Source organism: Geotrypetes seraphini, chromosome 11 (assembly GCF_902459505.1).
Source record: "Geotrypetes seraphini chromosome 11, aGeoSer1.1, whole genome shotgun sequence".
In the NCBI taxonomy this organism is placed as follows: Eukaryota; Metazoa; Chordata; class Amphibia; order Gymnophiona; family Dermophiidae; genus Geotrypetes; species Geotrypetes seraphini.
Genome location: NC_047094.1, coordinates 55,729,082 through 55,752,349, shown reverse-complemented (window position 1 = coordinate 55,752,349; position 23,268 = coordinate 55,729,082). Strand labels below are relative to the sequence as shown.

General features: G+C 43.8%; 1 protein-coding gene across 6 annotated transcripts in view; it reads left to right on the top strand.

The window, feature by feature from the left end:
* The window catches only part of RAB11FIP3 (RAB11 family interacting protein 3), a 247,074-nt gene that overhangs the window by 158,133 nt on the left and 65,673 nt on the right, over positions 1-23,268 (top strand). For all 6 annotated transcript variants that reach the window (XR_004541136.1, XM_033963921.1, XM_033963922.1 and 3 more), the window contains one exon: positions 11,035-11,190. Coding sequence is in view for 5 of the 6 variants with exons in the window: in XM_033963921.1 (XP_033819812.1) it covers positions 11,035-11,190 (156 nt within the window). In the remaining variant the exon portion in view is untranslated. The remainder of the gene's footprint in view (positions 1-11,034; positions 11,191-23,268) is intronic.

The following is a 23,268-nucleotide window of genomic DNA, read 5'->3' as shown; positions in this document are numbered from 1 at the left end:
GTTTTTGCAAGAGCAGCAACATTGTCATGCAGATTGCTTCAAAAATTCTGAGTTCATTCTCATTTTAGCGTATATGGCTGATATCTTTGCAGCTCTCAATCATCTCAATAAGCAGATGCAGGGTGGTGGAGTCAACATCATCGAAGCGGAAGAAAACCTGAAAGCTTTTCAAAAAAAGCTACCATTATGGAAACGATGAACAGAAAACGATAACTTCGCAAACTTTCCCCTGCTAGACAACTGTGTAAGTAAGATCGAAGATGTATCTGGAATCGGAGACATTTCTGTACCCGCGGAACTGAAGCAAACTATTGCCACGCACTTAGATGAGCTTGCAAAGTCTCTCAACGGATACTTCCCTACAAGAGAGTCATATCCAGCATGGGTGAGACAGCCGTTCACGTTTAGTGTTGAGACAACAGATGTCAATGATGAATACCTCGATGAAATCATTGAAATTCAGCAGAGCCAGGTTCAACAGCAACTCTTCAGAACAACAACGCTCTCAACGTTTTGGTGTCAACAATTGGTAACGTACCCTGTTATTGCTAAGAAAGCTCTGGAAATTTTCATACCGTTTGTTACAACATATCTTTGCGAGCAATCCTTTTTGAGGATGCTGGACATAAAAACGAAGAAAAGGAACAGACTTTGTTGCGAAAATGACATGAGTGGCACTTGCCAAGGTAAAGCCGCGCATTTCTGAACTGGTCTCTGAGAGGCAACAGCAGAAGTCACATTGATTTGCAGTAAATTTCATTATTATGTTATTATTATTCGAAATATAGGAGAACTTTTTTGTTTTCAAAATTGATATTATTTTTTCCCTCACTGTATACCTATGTTTTGAATTTGTAAAAATCATATTTTATTTTTCCAATAAAGAAGGGTTCGGTGAACACGCATATGAAACTGGTGGGGTTCAGTACCTCCAACAAGGTTAAGAACCACTGCTCTAGATCAGGGGTGTCAAACTCAATTACATAAGGGGCCGAAATCTTAAATAAAGGCTATGTCGAGGCCCGAATTTTCTGTTATGATGCTTAGTCTTAGTAGAAGTATAGATCCTTCCTCACCCTCAGACACCTGTGGCATGGTCAGACACTTGTGTGGAGCGCCCTGCTCCAACCTAGCTTTTACACTGGGACTGGGTCCTTCTGCCTGCAAATGGGTACTGAGGCAGCATGGTGAGGAGCTTGGAGCACCACTGGGATTGGGGCTGCACAGTCAGGCACTTAGATGCGACACAGTCACCGAAGGCCACATAAAACCGCCAGACGGGCCGAATTTGGCCCCCGGGCCTTGTGTTTGACATGTGTGCTCTAGATGCTTTAGCTTTTCCTCATAGGGAAGTCTTCCCATCCCTTTAATTATTTTCTTTGCCCTTCTAATTCCGCTATGTCTTTTTTGAGATGCGATGACCAGAATTGCACACAGTATTCTTTTTTTTCTTGTTGCTTTGTTTTATTTCTATTTATTTACATCATTTAGAAATAATCTTTTTATTATAGTGTAGAATTCATTATTACTTACGGTGATTATATTGGATTATTTTAACAAGAGTTGTCTTTCTCTTTTTTTGGGGGGGGGGAGGGAATTCCTCCAAAAGTAACCTTCTAGAAGGGATAAAACTCCTCAGGTTAAAAAGATTGTTCAGGAAAATCTTGTGAAAAAGTGATGAAGAACTTTACCTTCATGAGCAAAAGTCCCCAGAATTTTTTTTCCCTATCCAGAAGCTGCAGGAAACTTAAATCTTGTTTTTGGTCATAATCCTGCCTTGAACCTTAACCCAGTTTCCTTCAAAGAAGGTATCTGTGCAGAGTTAGCATTTTGGAAGAGGGGTCTTAACCTTGCCCTGTGTGGAGTTGAAATGAGCTAATGCCCAGTAGGAAACTCCTGAGTGTTAAACCACAAGTCAGCAGAAGTCCCTACACACCAGTTTGCTTCTCCTTTAATATCTGACTCTGTAGCTAGGAAATGTTCCTTCTCTCAATAGCTTTGCTGCTCTGTGTGACCTTTGGAGAGTTAATCTGGGCACTCAGCTGTATCTGGACATTTATAATAAAAACATTGATTCTTTCCCCATTTTCTCTTGGAAAGCGTTTATGCCGTCCATGTGACAGACAACACGCAGCCAGCTTATTCATCTGCATACTTCCTCATGTAAAAAGCTACGTTGAAGCCTCTACAGACAAGCTGTAAATATCCACATTATTGTTAAAGAATTGGGAATTAGTTGTCTAGCTTTCCTGTAGTATAAGCACCTAAAGCAGTGGTTCTTAACCTTGTTGGAGGTACTGAACCCCACCAGTTTCATATGCATGTTCACCGAACCCTTCTTTATTGGAAAAATAAAATATGATTTTTACAAATTCAAAACATAGGTATACAGTGAGGGAAAAAATAATATCAATTTTGAAAACAAAAAAGTTCTCCTTTATTTCGAATAATAATAACATAATAATTAAATTTACTGCAAATCAGTGTGACTTCTGCTGTTGCGGGGCGAATCATCACGAATCATAAGTGCTTCGGTCACGTTCAATCATCTATCAGTTAAATCACAAATTTTGATCAGGAATTGATTGATGTATATAAGGCGTTAGTTACAGATTGATAGATCAAGAAACCGAGTACACGATCAGTCTTGATCAAAATCACTGAATAACTGATAGATGATTGAACGTGACCGAAGCGCTATATGAGTCGGAGGTTTGTTTTGACCTCCACCGAACCCGCGAGACTGACTTACCGAACCCCTGGGGTTCGGTCGAAACCAGGTTAAGAACCACTGACCTAAAGAATTCATCTCGGCAACTTCACTTGTAATCTGCACAACAGAGTGTGCTTCAGAAACAAGGTGGAGTCAGCAACATATGTCAAGTTTCACATCTAGGAAGTAAATGCATGTTACTCCTCCTTGTGAATTATAATTTCACATGCTCTTTCTCGGCACAAATTCTTTCATCCGCATAAAAGAGCAGACAGGTCAAGGAAGTAGAAGAGCCCACAGAAATAGCGAGGCTAATATATATATAAATTTTGTAGTTATTATTTCAGAAAGCAAGAACATACACAGGCTGAATGCCAACGAAAAAGTCACCACCAAACCCCAAAGAAAAAACCAAAACACTCCCCCCTGCCGATCAGACACTGTCCCCCAACAAAGAGCAAGCAGAGTCAGTATGGAGGTAGGTAAACAGCTATCCCCCAGAGTATATCAATCAATACCTGTCCAGGTACAATAAAGAAGCCAAATCTTGTGAAAAGAGCCACAAGAGTCATTCTTTATAGCTATTAGTTTCGACATTAGATATATGTTGTCCACCTTAAGAAGAATATCCTTTTTCCAATAAGATGTCGCCGTCACAACCAGAGCTATAAAGTGGTCCTTCCCCCCGCTCCAAACCCACAACAGGCTTGTTAAGGAGGTAAACATCCATTTGCAATGGTACAGGGACTCGTAACACAGCTTGCAGTATTTTCTGAATCATCTCTCAGAACAAAACAATTTTAGTACAGTCCCATCAGACATGCAGAAAAGTCCCCTCTTCCCCACAACCTCTCCAATATTTTCCATTCCCATGTGAAACAATCTATACGACTTTACAGGGGTATAATACCATTGAAATAACATCTTATACCCCTGCTCAATCAAGGGAGTAGCCAAGGAAATTTGAAGCAATTTAATATGTGATTGTTCCCAGTGCTATCATCCCAGGGTCGAACCCAGGAATGCCTCCCATTTACTTTCACAGGACTGGGCCAGTGGACAGCTATACAGTAAGGCCTTATACAATCGAGATATCAGGCCCACCCTCACCCCCATACGAAAAACTTTCAAAAAAATTAGAGTCCGCCTCTCGCTACTCCGGGAGTACTTTTTTATACAAAAAATCACGAAGCTGAACATAGGTGAAAAAATCTATGGCTAGCAAGTCATGCGCATCTTGGAGGGCTGCAAAAGGCACTAGACCTCCATGAAACACTAACTAACCCAACACATGCAGCCCTCCATCTCCCAGCATTTAAATGCTGGTGTACTCCGAATGGTTGCAAACCCTGGTACATGTCGTATGAGGGTGTCATAAAAGTACCACTGACGGGGGAACCAGGCTGAGTGTACCCTACACCATACCTGTAGTGTACAAATCATCCCAAAGGAGGCCTGTTTAGATATCTCCTGGATCTCCTCCTTGGGCTACCAGGGGAGAGCAGCAAGGGAGAAAGAGGATAACAGCTCCTGCTCCAAGTACACCCAACTTCTAGATGGAAAAATCCAATGAAATGATGCTTGTAGCTGAGCCACATAGTAGTAAGTAAGGAAGTCAAGGACCCCCATGCTCCCGGTCCCACTACATGCGCTCCCTATGCACCCGGGGTGGTTTATGCTTTCAAATGTATGTACCGTATTTTCACGCATATAACGTGCGCGTTATACGCGTTTTTACCTACCGCGCATACCCCTCGCGCGTTATACAAAAGTTTTTCTACATAGTTCCCACCCCGCCCGGTGCCCGATTCACCCCCCCAGCAGGACCGCTCGCACCCCCACCCCGAACGACCGCTCGCACGCGCTCCCACCCGCACCCGCGATCGGAGCAAGAGGGAGCCCAAGCCCTCTTGCCCGGCCGACTCCCCAACAATATCGGGCCAGGAGGGAGCCCAAACCCTCCTGGCCACGGCGACCCCCTACCCCCACCCCGCACTACATTATGGGCAGGAGGGATCCCAGGCCCTCCTGCCCTCGACGCAAACCCCCCTCCCTCCAACGCCCGCCCCCCCCCAAGAACCTCTGACCGCCCCCCCAGCCGACCCGCGACCCCCCTGGCCGACCCCCACGACACCCCCACCCCCCTTCCCCGTACCTTTGGTAGTTGGCCGGACAGACGGGAGCCAAACCCGCCTGTCCGGCAGGCAGCCAACGACGGAATGAGGCCGGATTGGCCCATCCGTCCCAAAGCTCCGCCTACTGGTGGGGCCTAAGGCGCGTGGGCCAATCAGAATAGGCCCTGGAGCCTTAGGTCCCACCTGGGGGCGCGGCCTGAGGCACATGGGCCCAACCCGACCATGTGCCTCAGGCCGCGCCCCCAGGTGGGACCTAAGGCTCCAGGGCCTATTCTGATTGGCCCACGCGCCTTAGGCCCCACCAGTAGGCGGAGCTTTGGGACGGATGGGCCAATCCGGCCTCATTCCGTCGTTGGCTGCCTGCCGGACAGGCGGGTTTGGCTCCCGTCTGTCCGGCCAACTACCAAAGGTACGGGGAAGGGGGGTGGGGGTCGGCCAGGGGGGTCGCGGGTCGGCTGGGGGGGCGGTCGGCGGTTCTTGGGGGGGGGCGGTCGTTGGAGGGAGGGGGGTTTGCGTCGAGGGCAGGAGGGCCTGGGATCCCTCCTGCACGTAATGTAGTGCGGGGTGGGGGTAGGGGGTCGCCGTGGCCAGGAGGGTTTGGGCTCCCTCCTGGCCCGATATTGTCGGGGAGTTGGCTGGGCAAGAGGGCTTGGGCTCCCTCTTGCTCCGATCGCGGGTGCAGGTGGGAGCGCGTGCGAGCGGTCGTTCGGGGTGGGGGTGCGAGCGGTCCTGCTGGGGGGGGGGTGAATCGGGCGTCGGGCGGGGTGGGAACTATGTAGAAAAACTTTTGTATCTCGTGGGCTCTTATTAGACTCTCTGCTGTGTCTTCCAGAAGGGAGGATATTTAGTGGGCAAGCCATAAGCTTCTAATAAAAGCATTTATGAGGGGGCGGTCGGAGGTTCTTGGGGGGGGGGCGGTCGTTGGAGGGAGGGGGGTTTGCGTCGAGGGCAGGAGGGCCTGGGATCCCTCCTGCCCGTAATGTAGTGCGGGGTGGGGGTAGGGGGTCGCCGTGGCCAGGAGGGTTTGGGCTTCCTTCTGGCCCGATATTGTCAGGGAGTCGGCGGTCCTTCGGGGTGGGGGTGCGAGTGGTCCTGCCGGGGGGGGGGGCAGGGCAGGGCGGGTAAACGGAGAGTCGGGGAGGGCGAAAGGAGAGTCGGGGTGGCCAGAGGAGAGTCGGGGCGGGCGAAAGGAGAGTCGGGGTGGCCAGAGGAGAGTCGGGGCGGGCGAAAGGACAGTCGGGCAGCATGCGCGTTATACCCGTGAGCGCGGTATACAAAAGTTTTTATACATAATATCGTGGTTTCTGCGCGCTATACCCGTGTGTGCGTTATACACGGGTGCGCGTTATCTGCGTGAAAATACGGTAAATGCTCTACGCTGTATTTTTGACAATATACTGTTTTAGGATTGAGAGAGGCAAATAGGTAAACAAATATAAAAATCGGGGCAAAGCATTCATCTTCAAAACTTTTATCTGATCCAACCTTGATGAGCATAACCTTTCCCATCTATCTAGATCTGCAAACACTACTCTCAAAAGGGGAAGATAATTAAGATGAAAAAGGGTGTCTAGTTCCCAGGAAATACGAACCCCCAAATACTGAATCAATTTAGAAGCCCAACGGAATTGAAACAAATCATGTAATCGAGTCAGCAAGTTCCCATTAGCTGTAATATTAAGCAATTCCAACTTAGTCATGTTGATTTTAAAACCAGCCACTCTCCCCTAACGCTCCCAACAACTGAAGAATGGCAGCCAAAGATTGAGGGGGCAGGAGACGGTAAAGAGGATATCATCAGCGTATAGCGAGATCTTATGTTTTTTGAGTCCCTACTACAATTCCCCTAATCTCCTCACTCCCCAATATGGCTGCGGCCAGCAGTTCTATGACCAAAGCAAAAATCAAAGGCGACAACTGGCACCCCTGCCTCGTGCCCCGCTGGATCTGAAAAGAAGTGGTATACCTTTCATCCACAAGCAGGCCTCCGGGATATCATACAACAGTGTAATCCATCTTAAAAAAGTGTCCCAAATCGGTGTAAAACCGCATGCATAAAGGTCTCTGTTGAAGATCTTCTCAGTGTTGACAGATAGGAAGACCGCTGGGGAAGGTGACCGTTGAGCAACCCATATTAAGTCAAGCACCCTTCGAATATTATCACCAGGATGCCTGCCCAAAATAAAGCCGGATTGGTCTCCATGTATCAAACCAGGAAGAAAACGCTGCAAATGAACTGCCAAAATTTGAGTAAACCTGTGATTTTTATATTTTACATATTTTACAAATTTTTCAAATTTGCAGACATATTCTACTCCTGTTTCCATGCAGCTTCAAAGTAATACCTGCATTGAGCTTACAGTCTCATTTTTAAAGGGAATACCACAAAAAGTTTCCTTCTGAAAATAAGCTTGCAGTATATCTGCACGACTGAAAGCTAATTAGGCAGTATTAAAATTACCCTAGCACTTATACGAAAATGTGCCTATTTTATAAAGACACTGAATCGGAAGCCAAGGACAGGCCTTAACGACAAGATACAAGCACACAACGAGGAAGTTGTGAGGACAGGATGTCAGTAGATCAGCCAAGAGTGTATTCTTCAAAGAATCACTTTATTGATGAATAAGCTGCAATGGCTCAATAGACTCGACACAGGCAGTGTTTTGGCGTCTGTGCCTTTATCAAGAGTCTGGTTTGAATGTAGCACAGTGTAAACGTGCACTCGGGTAGATGCGTTGTGGAGATGTCGGTAAGAGCAAAAATGAAAACTAGTGTCAGGAGCAAAACTCAAGATCCTGACACTAAGTTTTCATTTTTGCTCTTACCAACATCTCTACAGCGCGTCTACCCGAGTGCACGTTTGCACTGTGCTACGCTGAAACACTGCCAGTATCGAGTCTATTGAGCCATTGCGGTTTATTCATCAATAAAGTGATTATTTGAACAATACACCCTTAGCTAATCTATTGACATCCTGTCCTCACGACTCCCTATTTTATAAAAGACCGAAGACCAATGATTTCTGGCTAACATTCAACTGGGTAATAGATAAACATCAATTATAATGACAAACGACTCAGGCAGTAATTAATATATAACTTTTTTTTTTGTAGATCCTCAGTAGGCTTGTTATACTCTTTTATGCGATATCTATATGAAAAGCATAAAAAAGTAGCCTACTGAGGATCTACAAAAAAAAGCTGTACAGTGTATTAATTACTGTCTGGGTCTTTTGTCATTATAATTGATATTTTTTAAAGACACCATAACTACCTATATGGCTAAATAAATCAGGCTTGCAGAATTATCCCTAACAGCGCTCAAATGTTTAGGTCAAATTTAAGTCTGTTCTGAAGGGACAGGTCTCAGCAGCACCTGTATGCTATCTTGGCGTGTGTGTTCGGCCATGCAGTTTTATAGGAGAGCCTTTTTCTGGATTTAATATAGGCTTCCTAAAATTGCCTCCATAGAGAGCAATTCTATAAAGGTCGCCCAAATTTCTTCCAAAATAGAGCGTCAGACCACATTTGCACACTATCACTTAAGCCATGCACAATGCAGGCATAATGGCCCATGTGTACGCCCCCTTATAGTAATGCTGAGTTTGCAGATTACAATACATGTGTGAATGTAATGTTCACATGAATAAAATGCCAGTCTTCTGTAATCATGATGCATAAATTAGGGGGCTATTGCTTGGACTTCTGGTAAAAAGATATGACTACTGTTGAGTTTGCCTTAGATCAGGGGTGTCCAACCTGCGGCCCCGTGAAGTATTTTGTGCGGCCCCGGTTGAGGGCGATGCAGTGTTTTCCTCTTCTGCCCCTGGGTGTTTATGGTCTTGCCGGCTCCCTCCTCTGACTTGCTGCAGCGTTTGCGCATTTGTGCGGCCCCAGAAACATTTTTTGGGGCCAATGCGGCCCAGGGAAGCCAAAAGGTTGGACACCCCTGCCTTAGATCATCAGCACTAGAAACCACCCTTCAAAAGTGAAGGCAACATGAGGCCGATCTAAACTCAAATGTGAAGCAATATCAGTTAATCGTCACATGACGTATTTTCTTGAGATCAGTACTGTACACTGAAGTAGAATTTTCTTGCAGTTTGGCAGGTCAGTAGGTGCATGTTACGGACTTTATCATCATGTCTTAAAAGGCTACTCCAAATCATTACACCATCCTTACCCCTGCTTTACTTCTTGGTTAAAAAATGAGCTCTAAGCTGAAAATCATCTTTAGAAGGGAGATATTACTGAGTTGATTTAGCACCCAAATGTTAAAAAAAGAACATATCTGAAACAGGCATTTCTTATCTCAGCCTCACCCATTTAACTTTCGAATAACACAGCTGAGTGTTTACATCTGTCAGTACAATTTTAGATGTCTCTTTTATGCAGTAAAAAAGGATTTCAGTCTGTTTAGAGCAGACTTATATGACCCATCAGCCAGAACTCAGCTTCTTGGCCTGCAGAAACTCTCTAAAATTCTCGATGATCCTCCTTCCCTGCTGTGAGAGGTCCAAGTAAGCCCTGTGAAGTCCTCAGATGAGATTACTGCTACTATGCCATGATTGGTCTAACTGGGAAATTGAGCCGTGTGATGCCGGAAGTTGAGGCTGGTCCCGTAGTATCAAGTCTCGTGAGACTTAATACCGCAAGACCAACTTTAACTTCTGGCACAGTATAGTTTGACTTTGTGGTAAAATCCGGTCAAGGCAGAGAAACAGAAGTCTCAACAGATTTCATGGGGCTTTCTCAGACCATTCGTGGCGGGGAAAGAGGATTGTTGAAGCATCATGGCAGGGAAGGAGGATCCATCAAAGCATCAGATAATGAGACAGAGAACCCAGCAGGGAAGCAAGCAACCAAGTAAGGGGAACAAGACAGGATAAAGGCAGGGAGGTACATATGGGAGAGAGAAAGAGGAAAAAGAGAAAATCAGTTAGATACTGGGGGAAAAGGTAAATAGGGAGACATGTGCAAGTAAAAACAAACAAACAACTGGGGACGGTGAAGGTCAGAGGACCAGAAGAAAGCATGTTGTTTCATTTTGAAACTGCCATTGAAGCTGCCCCCAGAGGGGGCTTTGGGCCCAGATCCCCTCCAAACCTGCACTGAACCCATTAAATGGCTGGCAGGAATGCCAAAGCTCCATCAGTCGAGGAAATTCCCTGTTGAGCTGTTCCCCTCTTCTTGGTGCTGCTAACCCGAAAGTTGGATGATGCTAGGAGTCTTGGGTTACTGCAGAAGTGGCTCAACAGGACATTTCTTTGGCTGGTGGGGCTTTGTCATCCCTGCCAGCAAAAGTACTAATTTTAATGCACAGGGGAGTGGAGGGAATATGTTCACCTCTGGGACCCCTAAAATCAAAAGGTTGGCTATGTGTCTAGTGGGGAACCCACATGCACCCTGTATAAGAGACTTGGGGAGAATAAGCCTCCCTAACCCCAAACGCAACCCTCCCAACCCACAGACCGCTGCCTCTTCTCCCTTGGGTCAATTCTAATAAGCATCCAAGGAAGGAGTGGACACCGCAGTGTGGCCTGTGCTGGTTCCAATTATGTCAGTGACCAAGATGAGGAAAGACTAAAAAGGTTAGGGCTCTTCAGCTTGGAAAAGAGACGGCTGAGGGAATATATGATTGAAGTCTACAAAATCCTGAGTGGAGTAGAACGGGTACAAGTTGATCGATTACAAAGACTAGGGGACACTCGATGAAGTTACAGGGAAATACTTTTAAAACCAAAAGGAGGAAATATTCTTTCACTCAGAGAATAGTTAAGCTCTGGAACGCATTTGCCAGAGATTGTGGTAAGAGCGGATAGCGTAGCTTGTTTTAAGAAAGGACGACAATTTCCTGGAGGAAAAGTCTATAGTCTGTTGTTGAGAAAGACATGGGGGAAGCCACTTCTTGCCCTGGATCGGTAGCATGGAATGTTGCTACTACTTGTGTTTTGGCCAGGTGCTAGGGACCTGGATTGGACACTGAGAATGGGCTACTGGGCTTGATGGACCATTGGTCTGACCCAGTAAGGCTATTCTTGTTCTTATGAGATAGGATCAGTACAGGGGACAGAATGATGGGAGTCTGTGAAAGCGATACCTGTTGATAGCTTATGTATGAGTGAAATTTACTCTGCATTTCAAAATTTTAAAATCACATGTGTTTTATCTTTACTCCTGACAGACATCACTCACGTAATCACTTGATGGTTCCTGTGGGAGAGGAGCACTTTGAGGATTATGGTGAAGGTATTGAGGCAGACATATCCTCCAGCAGCCTCTGTAATGGAGACTCCGGTTTCACGAACACTCTGGATAGCTCAGCCTTGCTTTCTCCCAGGTAAAAACAAGTGCCACTTTGTTTTTCCGGAAACTCATCACTGCTTGTTAGAAAGAGAACAAACAAGAGACAAAAATTAATGCAAGCTTCTCATTTCTCTGGGTAAAATTCAAGGTTTATTTTGATGGACTTTCCTTCTTTGCCAGTAAAAAGAATGGGCAGGGAGGGTGAAAAACAAAAATGTGTAAGTGGACAACTCAGTACCAGGGGTGGTGGGAGGCCTGGGTCATAAATCAAAATTCTGCGCATTGGGGTGAAAATCAATAAAAACTGAGTACAGTAATAGGTTTTGTAAAATGCAATAGGTGTTTGTATTCAATCAAAATAGGCTAACTGAAAATAGAGGGCTCTTTACCGTGATGTACCTGTAGCTGCTCAGATTGAAGCACTTGATTGTCTTGTGCCCATAACATGGAGAATAACATAGATCCAGTTGTAGTTTAAAAGTAATCTATTCCATTTAAATACATGGTGAATATGTGCATATTTGTAAAAGTGTCATCTTCCTTGTTTCTCAGGTAAGTTGAGCTGCAGCATGTAACATTCATTTTAGCCCTACAATATATTGCTGCTAAATTGTCTGCTTCAAAATCAAAATTCATTCGCATGTCTGCTCTACTTATGATACAATGGAAAACAGGACTTTCATTTTCTGGGCATCCAACATCTGCATTAAATGTGGCAAACTTTTGCACACATGCTCTTTTAAGTCTCAAGGGATGCGAATAGAAGAGACAATTTAAAAGACATCTGCAGCTGTTGCTTAAAGAGAGGGTAAACCACCGTAAATATTTTCATCCAAAGAAAGTTAACATTGTGTTTGATTCATCTTCAGTAAGATCCTAGTATTTCTGATTCTCCAGTAGTATTTGGTCGGTTGGTTGATGATCTGCACTCAGGAGTCCAAAATAAAAACACGGTTTGAAATGCTGCTCAGATCACTGCTGTTACTGCCCCTTCCTTTTTAACTGGAAGCAAATTCTTTTTGTATTACACAGCTTCTGGCAAGGCGAACTCTGTTTATGATGTTTTTTTTCCCATTGTTGTTTTATTATTTGATATACTGCTTCTTTGACTCCTTGGTTCTATTAGCAGGAAGAGCAATCAAACGTAGAATTTTTGTTGAGGTTGGACTCTTACAGGTACTTGCTGAAAGAGCAATTTCTTCATTCTCTTTTCCCAGAGGTTAACGTGAAAAGCAAAGAATATACAATGGAACCTTGGTTTGCCAGCATAATTTGTTTCAGAAGCATGCTCGTAATCCAAAGTGCTCATATATCAAAACAAATTCCCCCATAGGCATTAAAGGAAACTCAGATGATTCATTCCACATCCCCAAAACAGGCTTATGTTGCAAATAAAAGCTCATTCTCCCCCTGCAAAATTTCAGTATCTACTGCAGTAACCCCCACCCCAATACAGTATCTCAGATTTCCGCATCTAATCCACCCATACCGGAGAACACAGCATCAGCCTGACAGAACAGCTTTCCCTCTTTCCTCTGTGCACTATTGCTCAAGAAAGCCTTCCTCTACCTCCAGGGAGGTCTTTCTCTCCTCTCTAAGCACAAACCAGCCCCCTTGCTGCCAACACACCTCCCTGCCTCTGGTGCCAAGCTTAATCCACAACTCTGGAAAGAATGGTCAGCCACATACTTACCCCCTGCAGCTGCCTGCACTCGCGCGGTGGGCGGGTGGTTTCTCTCCAACTTCCGGCTGAGTTGTACAGAGAAGCCAGCCCAATGCACTGAGCCACGTCCGTGACGCGGACCAATGGGAGAGAGGCCGGAAGTGAGTTGGTGGTTGTAAACAGTGGGAGGGGAGCCTGAAATCGCGGCTGGCATGCTACAGCTGAAGGACTCGGAGAGCAGCTCTGCGGCCCTGCTGCCAGCTGAGGCCGATAGTGTGGAGATGCCCTTTACTCCCCCGGACCCCCCAGCTTCACCTTACAGCCCTTCAACATCTACAACCCGACCCTGCAGGCCCGAATGAAGGAGTACTTCATGTTCCGTGTGCGTACTGCTCTCGTCTGGTGCCAGCAACCGCTGGAGGTAAGAGTTTGGGGGGTGGGCTGCTTGGCGAGAGAAGCCGGTTCTCGCTTATCAAGTCAATGCTGTTTGTGATTTAAAGTTTGCTAAAGTGTTTTGCTCATCTTGTAAAACACTCGCAAACCAAGGTTTGACTGTACTCTTAAAGGATATGTGTGTGCACTGTAGGATGAAATTGCTAAAAATGAGTCACTATAAAGAAGCAGGATTCAGAAAACTTGTATGACCAGTCACTGTTCTCACCTTGCCCTGAATCACTGCCAGATCAACTAGAAAACAGCAGAAGATAATTCCTTTCAGGAACACAGTTCCCTTCTTTTTTTAATTCTTAGTTTATTTATTAAAGTTTTTCAAACATACAAGAACAACGGAGAAAGGGAAAAAGAACCAATCAAACCCATCAGGATATACCAGGATCTCTCCTACTGTACTGCAGATGTGTCCTGTACAGGCTTATTTAAGCTCAGCCTGCAAACTTTGGAAACAGACTCACTCTTTGGCTTCTCCAGCTGCCATCTTCTTAGGCCACCACCTCTCCTGACCTTATGACTTTGAGTGCTTCTTCACAGCCTTGTCAAAGGACACATTCAAATTCATCCTGCTTATCTCTATAGCTGTAATAGGATTGAACTACATTAGTCAGAAACTTGGATATAATGACATTACTTTTTGTCACCTTATCAATTTTATTGTTTCTAACCTAGTGGAAGTTGGAAAGAATTATACAAAATGAGTTGAGAAATGGTTGTCTGTCTTGTGGGCAAAATAGCTCTCTAAAAATGAAGTAGAATAAGAGGAAACCTGGCATGGGGGAACAGACCCATCAAGTTAAAAAAATGAGCCAGATTTGACCTGGGTTTCAGAAATACTAGGATGGTATGAAATGTTTGATAAAAAAAAAAAAAAAGTAAGTTAAACAATGTAGTCTCCTTAGACGGTTATACACTTAGGGCTGGATTCTTAAAACTTCACCATAAAATCCAACAGACCGCTGTCGCAGCTGTTATTGTAGCGATTTCAAAAACCTCGCATGCAAATGAGGTTGATGGAGAGTAGTGAAGATTTGCTAAATTTGCATGTGCCCATCGCTGGTGATAGCAATGGGCACATTCACAGAATAAACGCAAGAAAAAACAAAAACCAATTGAAGATCGGAAGGAGGAATGCCCACTGCCATCCACTGCTGAAGTTAAGCAAACCCCCCTACCAACACACACAGCAGCGAGAGAGATACCTACTCCTTCCCATTGCCAACAACCAATTGAAGATTGGAAGGAGGAATGCCCACTCCCATCCACTGCTGAAGTCAAGCAAACCCCTCCCCATGGCAATGGGAGAGATACCCACTCCCTCCTGCTGCCAAGCAATGCCCCCTGACAACCCCCGTGCCTCCAATGACCACTGCCCCCTTCCCCTTACCTTATTTACAATGGCTGGCTGGAGGGATGCCTACTCTCTCCGGCCAACAGGCCCATCTCTTCAAAATGGCAGGCCTTCCCCTCCCCAGTGCATCCTGGGATGCACCGGGGAGGGGCCTGAAGCTTTGATTAGCCCAAGTTGTTTAAGGCCCCTGGGCCAATCAGAGCCTCTGGCCCCTCCCCTGCACATCACAGGATATACTAAACTAAACTAAACCTTAGGTTTGTATACCGCGCCATCTCCGCAAGCGCAGAGCTCGGCATGGTTTACAGACAGGGTAAACCAAGGAGGGCAAGGCCCACCATTTTGAAGAGGCATCCCTCTGGCCAGCCATCGTAAATAAGGTAAGGGGGAGGGAGCAGGGGTTTATCGGAAGCACTGGGGATGTCGATGGGGGACGTTGCTTGGTGGTGGGAGGGAGTGTGCTTTTCTCTCGCTGCAAGGGAAGGGATGTCAGGAGGTGTTGCTTGGTGGTGGGAGGAAGAGGATAGGGTCCTTGTCAGTGGCTGTGCTCAGTTCATGCATAGAATGGAGCATGCACACAATGCCAGCAGCATTTTGAGCCGCTGATAGCTGTGCTTTAGAGGATCAGGCCAGTTCCAGATTTCTACTGCTAGCAGGGCTTAGGGATCCCTGCCGACTAAGGTAATTTTAATTTGAGGGGGAGGGAAAAGGAGAGGGTAGGGTTATGTGTCCATGAATACCTGGACATGTCCTCTTTTTAGAAGACTGTCCAGGTGTCTGAACATGTGTTTTTTTCTTTTTAATGGGGGAGCCTGTCCAGGTTTAGCCAGCCATCTCAACTCCCCCCACCTAACCTCCCCGGCAGCTGCAATTAGAATCTTCAGGCAGCTAGCAACGGCAACAAGGTGAGCCTGCTGCTGTCAGCCTACATTGGAAGCCACCTCTCTGTAGATCCCGCCTAAGCAGGAACAGGAAGTTGCTACAGAGAAGCAGTTTCAGTCTGATGACAGCAGGCTCACCTCATTGCTGCTGCCGACTGCCCAAAGATTCAATGGAGTGACCAGAGAGGAGGATAGGTGGGGGAGTCAGAAGCTGTAGAGAGAGGTCATTTGAGTCTTGCTGGGAGGGTGTTTTGGATTGATAATTCTTTCCTCCAGTCAGTGAGTTGCTTTTCAGTGTGTTTTGGCGGCAGGAGTTATATAGACCCTGTCTGGATGCGGAGGATTGGATAGGACTTCTTATTTCTGTCAGAGAGAGCTTGTCATTAGATCTGTTGTTGGCTGAAGATGCAGCTGGGTGAAGAGGGAGAGGGGGCAGATGCTGGAATGGGGGGGAGGGATATTGAGAAAGACAGTGGCTCCAGGGAGGGAAGAGTTGCAGTACCACGGGGAGGGGCAGGGGAGAGAAGAAAGAGATATTGGTCCAGGGGATGGCTACAGAACAAAGGGTAAAGAAGGAAGAGAAGCTAGACGGGGTGGAATATAGAGACAGGGATAGAAGGCAATGGAAGGATGGAGAGATAGGGATAGAGCTGGGACTGATAAGGTAATGAGATACAGTGGAGGGTAGATGAGGGCTAAAAGGGTACAGAAGATGGGAAGGAAGACTAAGGATGAAAGGTGGGGGGGGGAGGCTGGGCAAGGATGGGACTGGGACAGGTGGGAGACAAGGGGAGGGCATGGTGGAGATGGGGTCATGTGTCCTCTTTTTTTGTCTTCAAAAATATGGTAACCCTATGAGAGGAGTGCCTATTGCTCACCCATTGCACTTTAGGTCCCCTCCCCTGTAAGAGTTTCTTCTAATTATGCCACTGCCCCTTCGGAATGGAAAATTAGCCTAATGATTCGTACAGTGGCCTTAAAACTAAGGAAACAGAGTTCAATTTCCATTGCCACTCCTTTTGACTCTGGGTAAGTCACTTAACCCTCCATTGCCCCAGATACAAAATAAGCACCTGTATATAATAGGTAAACTGCTTTGATTCTAACCACAGAAAGGCGGCATCAAATCTCATCTCCTTTACCTTTGAAAACTATTCTCCTCTTTCCTTTAGAGTCATGGAAATACTAAAGCATGGCAATGGATAGAAATTCTTTTCCCCTCCCTCAGAAAAGACAGAACATGTTTTATTATGGTAAAATCATTAAAACTAACGCCTATAAGTTGATGTTTGAAACAAAATGGGAGAAAGTTATTTACAAAAAAGAATAATGGCATCAACAAAGATTCTTTTGGTTTTATTAAAAAAAATTATTGTTTTAAATTACAAACCCAGTTAAATTTTAATGTCGAAACAAGGTATTCCATCTGTTGCTTTAGTTATTGGCACATAACGTATGTAGGAAACCGAGTCTGCTCAGTGTGCGAGACACTGATGACCTCTCCTCCATGATCAGTACCATGTACAGATCATTGGTGAGGCCCCACTTGGAGTATTGTGTTCAGTTTTGGAGACCGTATCTGGCGAAAGACGTAAGAAAACTTGAGGCGGTCCAGAGGAGGGCGACGAAAATGATAGGAGGCTTGCGCCAGAAGACGTATGAGGAGAGACTGGAAGCCCTGAATATGTATACCCTAGAGGAAAGGAGAGTCAGGGGAGATATGATTCAGACGTTCAAATACTTAAAGGGTATTAACGTAGAACAAAATCTTTTCCAGAGAAAGGAAAATGGTAAAACCAGAGGACATAATTTGAGGTTGAGGGGTGGTAGATTCAGGGGCAATGTTAGGAAATTCTACTTTACGGAGAGGGTAGTGGATGCCTGGAATGCGCTCCCGAGAGAGGTGGTGGAGAGTAAAACTGTGACTGAGTTCAAAGAAGCGTGGGATGAACACAGAAGATTTAGAATCAGAAAATAATATTAAAGATTGAACTAGGCCAGTTACTGGGCAGACTTGTACGGTCTGTGTCTGTGCATGGCCGTTTGGAGGAGGATGGGCTGGAGTAAGTCTTAACAGAGATTTTGGCAGTTGGAACTCAAGCACAGTACCGGGTAAAGCTTTGGATTCTCGCCCAGAAATAGCTAAGAAGAAAAAAAAAAAAAAAAAAATTTTTTTAATTGAATCAGGTTGGGCAGACTGGATGCCGTCATCTACTATGTTACTATGTTACTATGTCTTAGAATGTCTTCTCACAGATCTAGGCTCACTCCAATATTATGGTGTCATGGAGCCCATGAATTTTAATTGTCTTGTTTTTGTGCCTGTGAATTTTAGACTTTTCTCCTGAGAGAAGTCTGGAATCTATTGACTTATTATTTGAATGAAAACCACAGTTTGCTGTAAAGACACCAGGCTCGATATTCCAGGTAGTGCCACTAAAAATCAGTTCTAACTGGCCATTCCTAACTGGCTAGGTTAGGGGCAGTCTGAGAACAGAGTTTGAGCAGAGCTGTGATTTAACCAGTTCCGGTTAACGGGTCCTAAGCTGCGGTAAAAAGTGGTCTTGCACGGACTTTTCCCATATGCTAAGACCATTTTTATTGCAGCAGGAAAATGGCTGATTATCCATTTCTCCTATTAATGGCCTCGTGCTAATATTTTTTACAAAAAAACTCCTACACAAGAAAGGATGTCAAACAATTCAATACTCATATATTACATCCAAGTGACCCCTGCACTATTGACATTCATGCACAATAAGTGGAGAAAAGACCTCGGTGTCTAAAGGGGGTACAAAAACATTGCCCAAATAGACAAGCCATATTGCCATTAGTGTGTAACCATTAATAAAAATGATCATGTGATCAGTTACTGGCACCTGTTTTGTAGGCAGTAAGTGCTCACATGGTCATCCTGCGCTGTTTAGCATTTGATAATGTAGACACGCTGTTTAGTGCATAAATGCCCACGCTTTACGTAACCCCCTGACACTCCCCCCCAAAACAAATATTTTTAAATGTTTTTTAACACATTTCCTGGGTCAGGAGTTCTACGTCACAGGTTTACCCAGACTGCAAAAGCAGCATTGGCAGCCCTGGGGAGTGGGGGAAGTAGTGCAGATTGCAAGATTTCTAAGGAAGCCAAACTACAATACATACCTTTTGGCCCAGGATACTGATTGCAGTACCCAGCTAGAGTGTTTATGTGTAGGAAAGGAGGAGGGTATAAAATATGAGGAAAAATGTCTGGGTGATGAGAAGGATGGCTTATGTCACAGATCACAGGCCATGGTGATATTTTGGCTAGAATTAGGAGTAAGAAAGAACTTCTAGGTCAAAAAAATTATATATATATATATATATATATATATATATATATATATATATATATATAGACAAAATTACAGGAATCTTTCTTCATGATTGTAAAATAAAAGCAATACATGGCTTGTCTCTAAGCACATCTACTTGTATGGTCCATGAACATGTCAGATAATGCATTACCATAAGATACGTTGTTAATAGGTGTCCTATGATTATCAAATTACTCCTCTTCTCTTTCCTTTCCCCTGTGTTTTCCTGTCCTTTCACTTGATTATATTTGGAGTCACTATATCATCTCACTTTCATTGTTAAACTTTCCTTGACTCTATGCTGAGACTTCCAGTATGTTTCCTGTTGGAGGAAAAAGGAAAAGATGCTGATATTCATCACTTTGAGAAATCTATCCAGGGAATTTAATAATAAATCTAAACTACTATTGTCACAACAAGGAATATTTAAAAATTCAACAGAAATTTGTCAAGTTAAAGTAATGACCTTGTTTAGCCTACTAAGGGCAGAGTTCCTAAGGATGCCTGTATCCCAGGCCACTTCATTGCCACTTCTGCTTTACACAGAGAGAACTTGAATGGTAAAGAGATTGGAGTCAAGGTCTTAGCTGTCATACTAATATGATTAAAAACTATAGAACCTCATTTTTTTTCCTGTTTAAATCCATTCCGAGTTCAGCAATTTTAAAATATTTTTTACGTTTTGAAAACAATAAATTTTATACAATCTACAAAGCAACCCAAAAGAACCCACTGTTGAGCTAGTTAAGGCCCTTATATCACACCCAAAATAGTAAGCTATGCAGGAAAGCCTTAATATGAATACTAAAAGGGCCCTGGAAAACTCTCCTATGTTCATGCTTGTAAATAATAGAATATCATGTGCAAATAGAGTTTTACCAAACTCATGCTAAATATCATGATATACTATTTTATCTCAGATGGTGTTAAGGCGAGCTTATTTGCTAAGGGGAAGATAGCTAGAATGATTATGCTATTATTATTAAATTGGATTTTGCTCAAACTTTTTTCAGTTGTTGCTCAAGGTGAGTAGCTCACACGTGCTCAGTTCTCCTTCCCTTAACTCCTGCTGGCTTTCAAGAGGTATATAAGATATCCTAGTCCAAGGGAGTTGCTCCTCAGTGTAGAGTCAAGATGTGGAGATCTACTACTATACTTCAGGACATAAGGTTAAAGGAAAGCAGAGTTCCTGAAATAGAACAAGCGACAGAAGAAGGAATCAAAAGTGCACAGCAGAAAAAAACCGCAATGGGCAATCATCAAAACCACACATGCCTTTATCCAAGACAGGAGACTTGCAGAAGAGACAAGAAAATGACAGAGATGGAGGGTAATGGAGGAGAAACGCTTGGTCACTTCAAAAATAAATCCTTATTTCTTAACATAAGCAGCATTTTGCTAGAAGACAAAGGAATTGACATTGTTAGTGTAACCAAGACCACTCAGTTAATCAGAGACTTGAGGTTGAAGAACAATCAGTCATTTTGACTTCAGCACAGAGTTCATGCCTGTGAGCTTTAAAGTGTGGTGTAGCCATTGTAAACTTATGCTACATTGTGGTCATAGAGAGCAGAATGGCAATATCTCAGTGCCCTTCTGAGTCGGAGTGGCCAGATTCTTCTCTGTGTTTTTTCCTCTGTACATGCCCTCTTCTGTCCCTAAGTATGTCCACTGACACTGGTATTTGAAGATTATTTTCAAGCCAATTGTCTTTTGATAGTTTTCTAGTGTCCTGAAACTCTTTGCTCTTTAATATCCTTCCTCCATGCTAACAAGCCAGGTTTAGTTGTATGATCCTTGAAAGCAGAGAGGAAAAGAGAAGTGAGCTTGCTCAGATTAATTGCTTACACTATTTAGCCAATGCATTTTTGAGTTTCCTTGCATGAAAACAGCAAAATCATGCTTTTTCATACATTTTAACCGAGTACATAGGAAGATTATAACAAGGTACCTAGGCAAGGAAGGTATATAGGTGCACATATGCCTCTTATAAAAATTTCTCCAGAATCTCCCATGCAAAGCTCTGAGGTGTGGGCCAGTAAAAACTGGTGCAAATGCATGCATTTTGTACATTTCAAAGTGCTAATCCTGCCTCTTCATTGGTTCTCTGCTTTGAAAATGCTTATGCAAATATCACAAAAGCAAGCATCATATTTTCTGAGCATATATTTTTATGCACTAGAACAGCTTTATAAGGCCTTACTTGAATGTATAAAACTTTGTTGTATTTGCTCGTCATTTATAAAATGAGTCTTAAGAGGGTCAGTTTCAAAAGACATTTCCATGGGTAAATCAGTGCTTTATCCTCGAAAATAGCCTGTTAAAAATATTACCTGCTTGTTACATATGTAAACTTACATGGATATAGCCTGAATACACACAGGTTTATCCAGCCTTTAAGGAAGGGCTTGGGGGAGGGGGTGTTACTTACATATTTCTGAACATTTACATGTACATGTGTCATTTAACCCAGAAAACTTGTGCATCTTAAACATCAGATATAAATGTGAGTGCATAGTTTTGCTGCAGTTATTTTCAAAGCAGAAAAAAGTGTACTTAATACCCCTGCATACAGTTATACAGTTGCCCTTAAATCATTTTGCCTTGCTCACTAAGGGGGTCATTGACTAATGGTACCATATAAATACCTAAACAAAATCTTCTTTCTACACCAGATATAGCAGACTTACACATCCTTTATGAGAACATTCTAAACACACATATTACATTACATTACATTAGTGATTTCTATTCCGCCATTACCTTGCGGTTCAAGGCGGATTACATTCAAACTAAAAAACAGGAATTACATACAAATTAAAAGGAATAGAATAAGCGATGACATAGAATTTTTTAAGGTAATAAACATTGGATAAAGAGTTACCAAAGGGAAGTGGAGGTCTTTAGGAGGTAAGAATATGGTGAAATTATGGGTTTTAGATAGCATTTGATAGGTAAAAGTGTTGTTAAGAGTAAGAGATTTTAAGAGTGGGTGTGGTTAGGACTGTTTCAGGGCTTTCTTGAAGAGTATAGTTTTTATTTGTTTTCTGAAAATCTTGTAGTCTGGGGTGGTTAACAGTAGGTTGGAGATTTGGTTATCCATTCTTGCAGCTTGAGTGGCTAGGAGGCCGTCGTATTGTTTTGACCGTTTTACTTCCTTGATCGGGGGAGGTGTGAAAGGGGAGTGCGTTTTTCTATGTCTGGTTGAGGTTGCTTGGATGAGGCGATTGTTTAGGTAGGCTGGGCTGTTTCCATTTAGGGTTTTGAATATCATGCAGTAGAATTTAAATAATATTCTTTCTTGGATTGGTAGCCAGTGTGAGTTGATGTAGGCTTCTGTGATATGATCGTGTTTCCTCAGTGAGTAGATGAGTCTCAGAGCAGTATTTTGGATTGTTTGTAGTTGCTTGGTCATCGTGGCAGGGCAGGGGAGGTAGAGGATGTTGCAATAGTCTAGCAATCCTAGGATTAGGGATTGCACTATGAGCTGGAATTGTGATCTTTCAAAGAATTTCCGGACTTGTCTCAGGTTTCTCATTATTGCAAAGGATTTCTGTATGGTTTTATTTATTTGCAGTTGCATAGTGCAGCATCTGTCTATTGTCACTCCTAGTAGTTTTATGGTGGTTTGGATTGGATAGTTGATTGAGTTAAGTTCTAAATTGGTTATAGTTGGGACTTTGTCATTTTCGAGGAGGATGAATTTAGTTTTATCTGGGTTGAGTTTTAGTTTGTGTTCTTTCATCCAGGTTGTAACTGTTTCTATTGTTTGGTGTATTATGTTTGTCATGGTGGTCTTTGGCTGATCATATGGTATGAGGATGGTGATGTCATCCGCATAACTATAGGTGGTAATGCCTAGGTTATCCAGGTATGCCCCGAGAGAGGCAGTGTATAGGTTGAAGAGAGTAGGGGATAGTGGGGATCCCTGTGGTACGCCGCAAGGGTTTGACCAAGGATCTGATTTTTCTTTGTTTGATTTTACTCTGTAGGTTCTGGATTTTAGGAAGCCTTCAAACCAAGAATATACTGTATCTGAGATACCTATTGCATCCAAGATTTGGAGAAGGATGTTATGATCAACTAGGTCGAATGCTGCAGTCAGGTCCAGTTGTATGAGAAGCATTTTTTTTCCTGTGCTGAGGTGTTGTCTGGCTGTGTCCATAAGGGAGCCCAGGAGTGTCTCTGTGCTGAAGTTAGTTCTGAATCCTGATTGCATGGGGTGGAGTAGGTTATGGTCATCTAGATAGTTTGTGAGGAGTTTGGCTACTAGGCCTTCTGTAATTTTGACATATAGCGGTATAGAGGCAATGGGTCTGAAGTTGGATGGTTGGTCTGTTGGTCCTTTTGGGTCTTTTTGAATTGGGGTGATGATAATTTCGCTGAAGTCAGTAGGGAAAAAGCCATCTGTGAG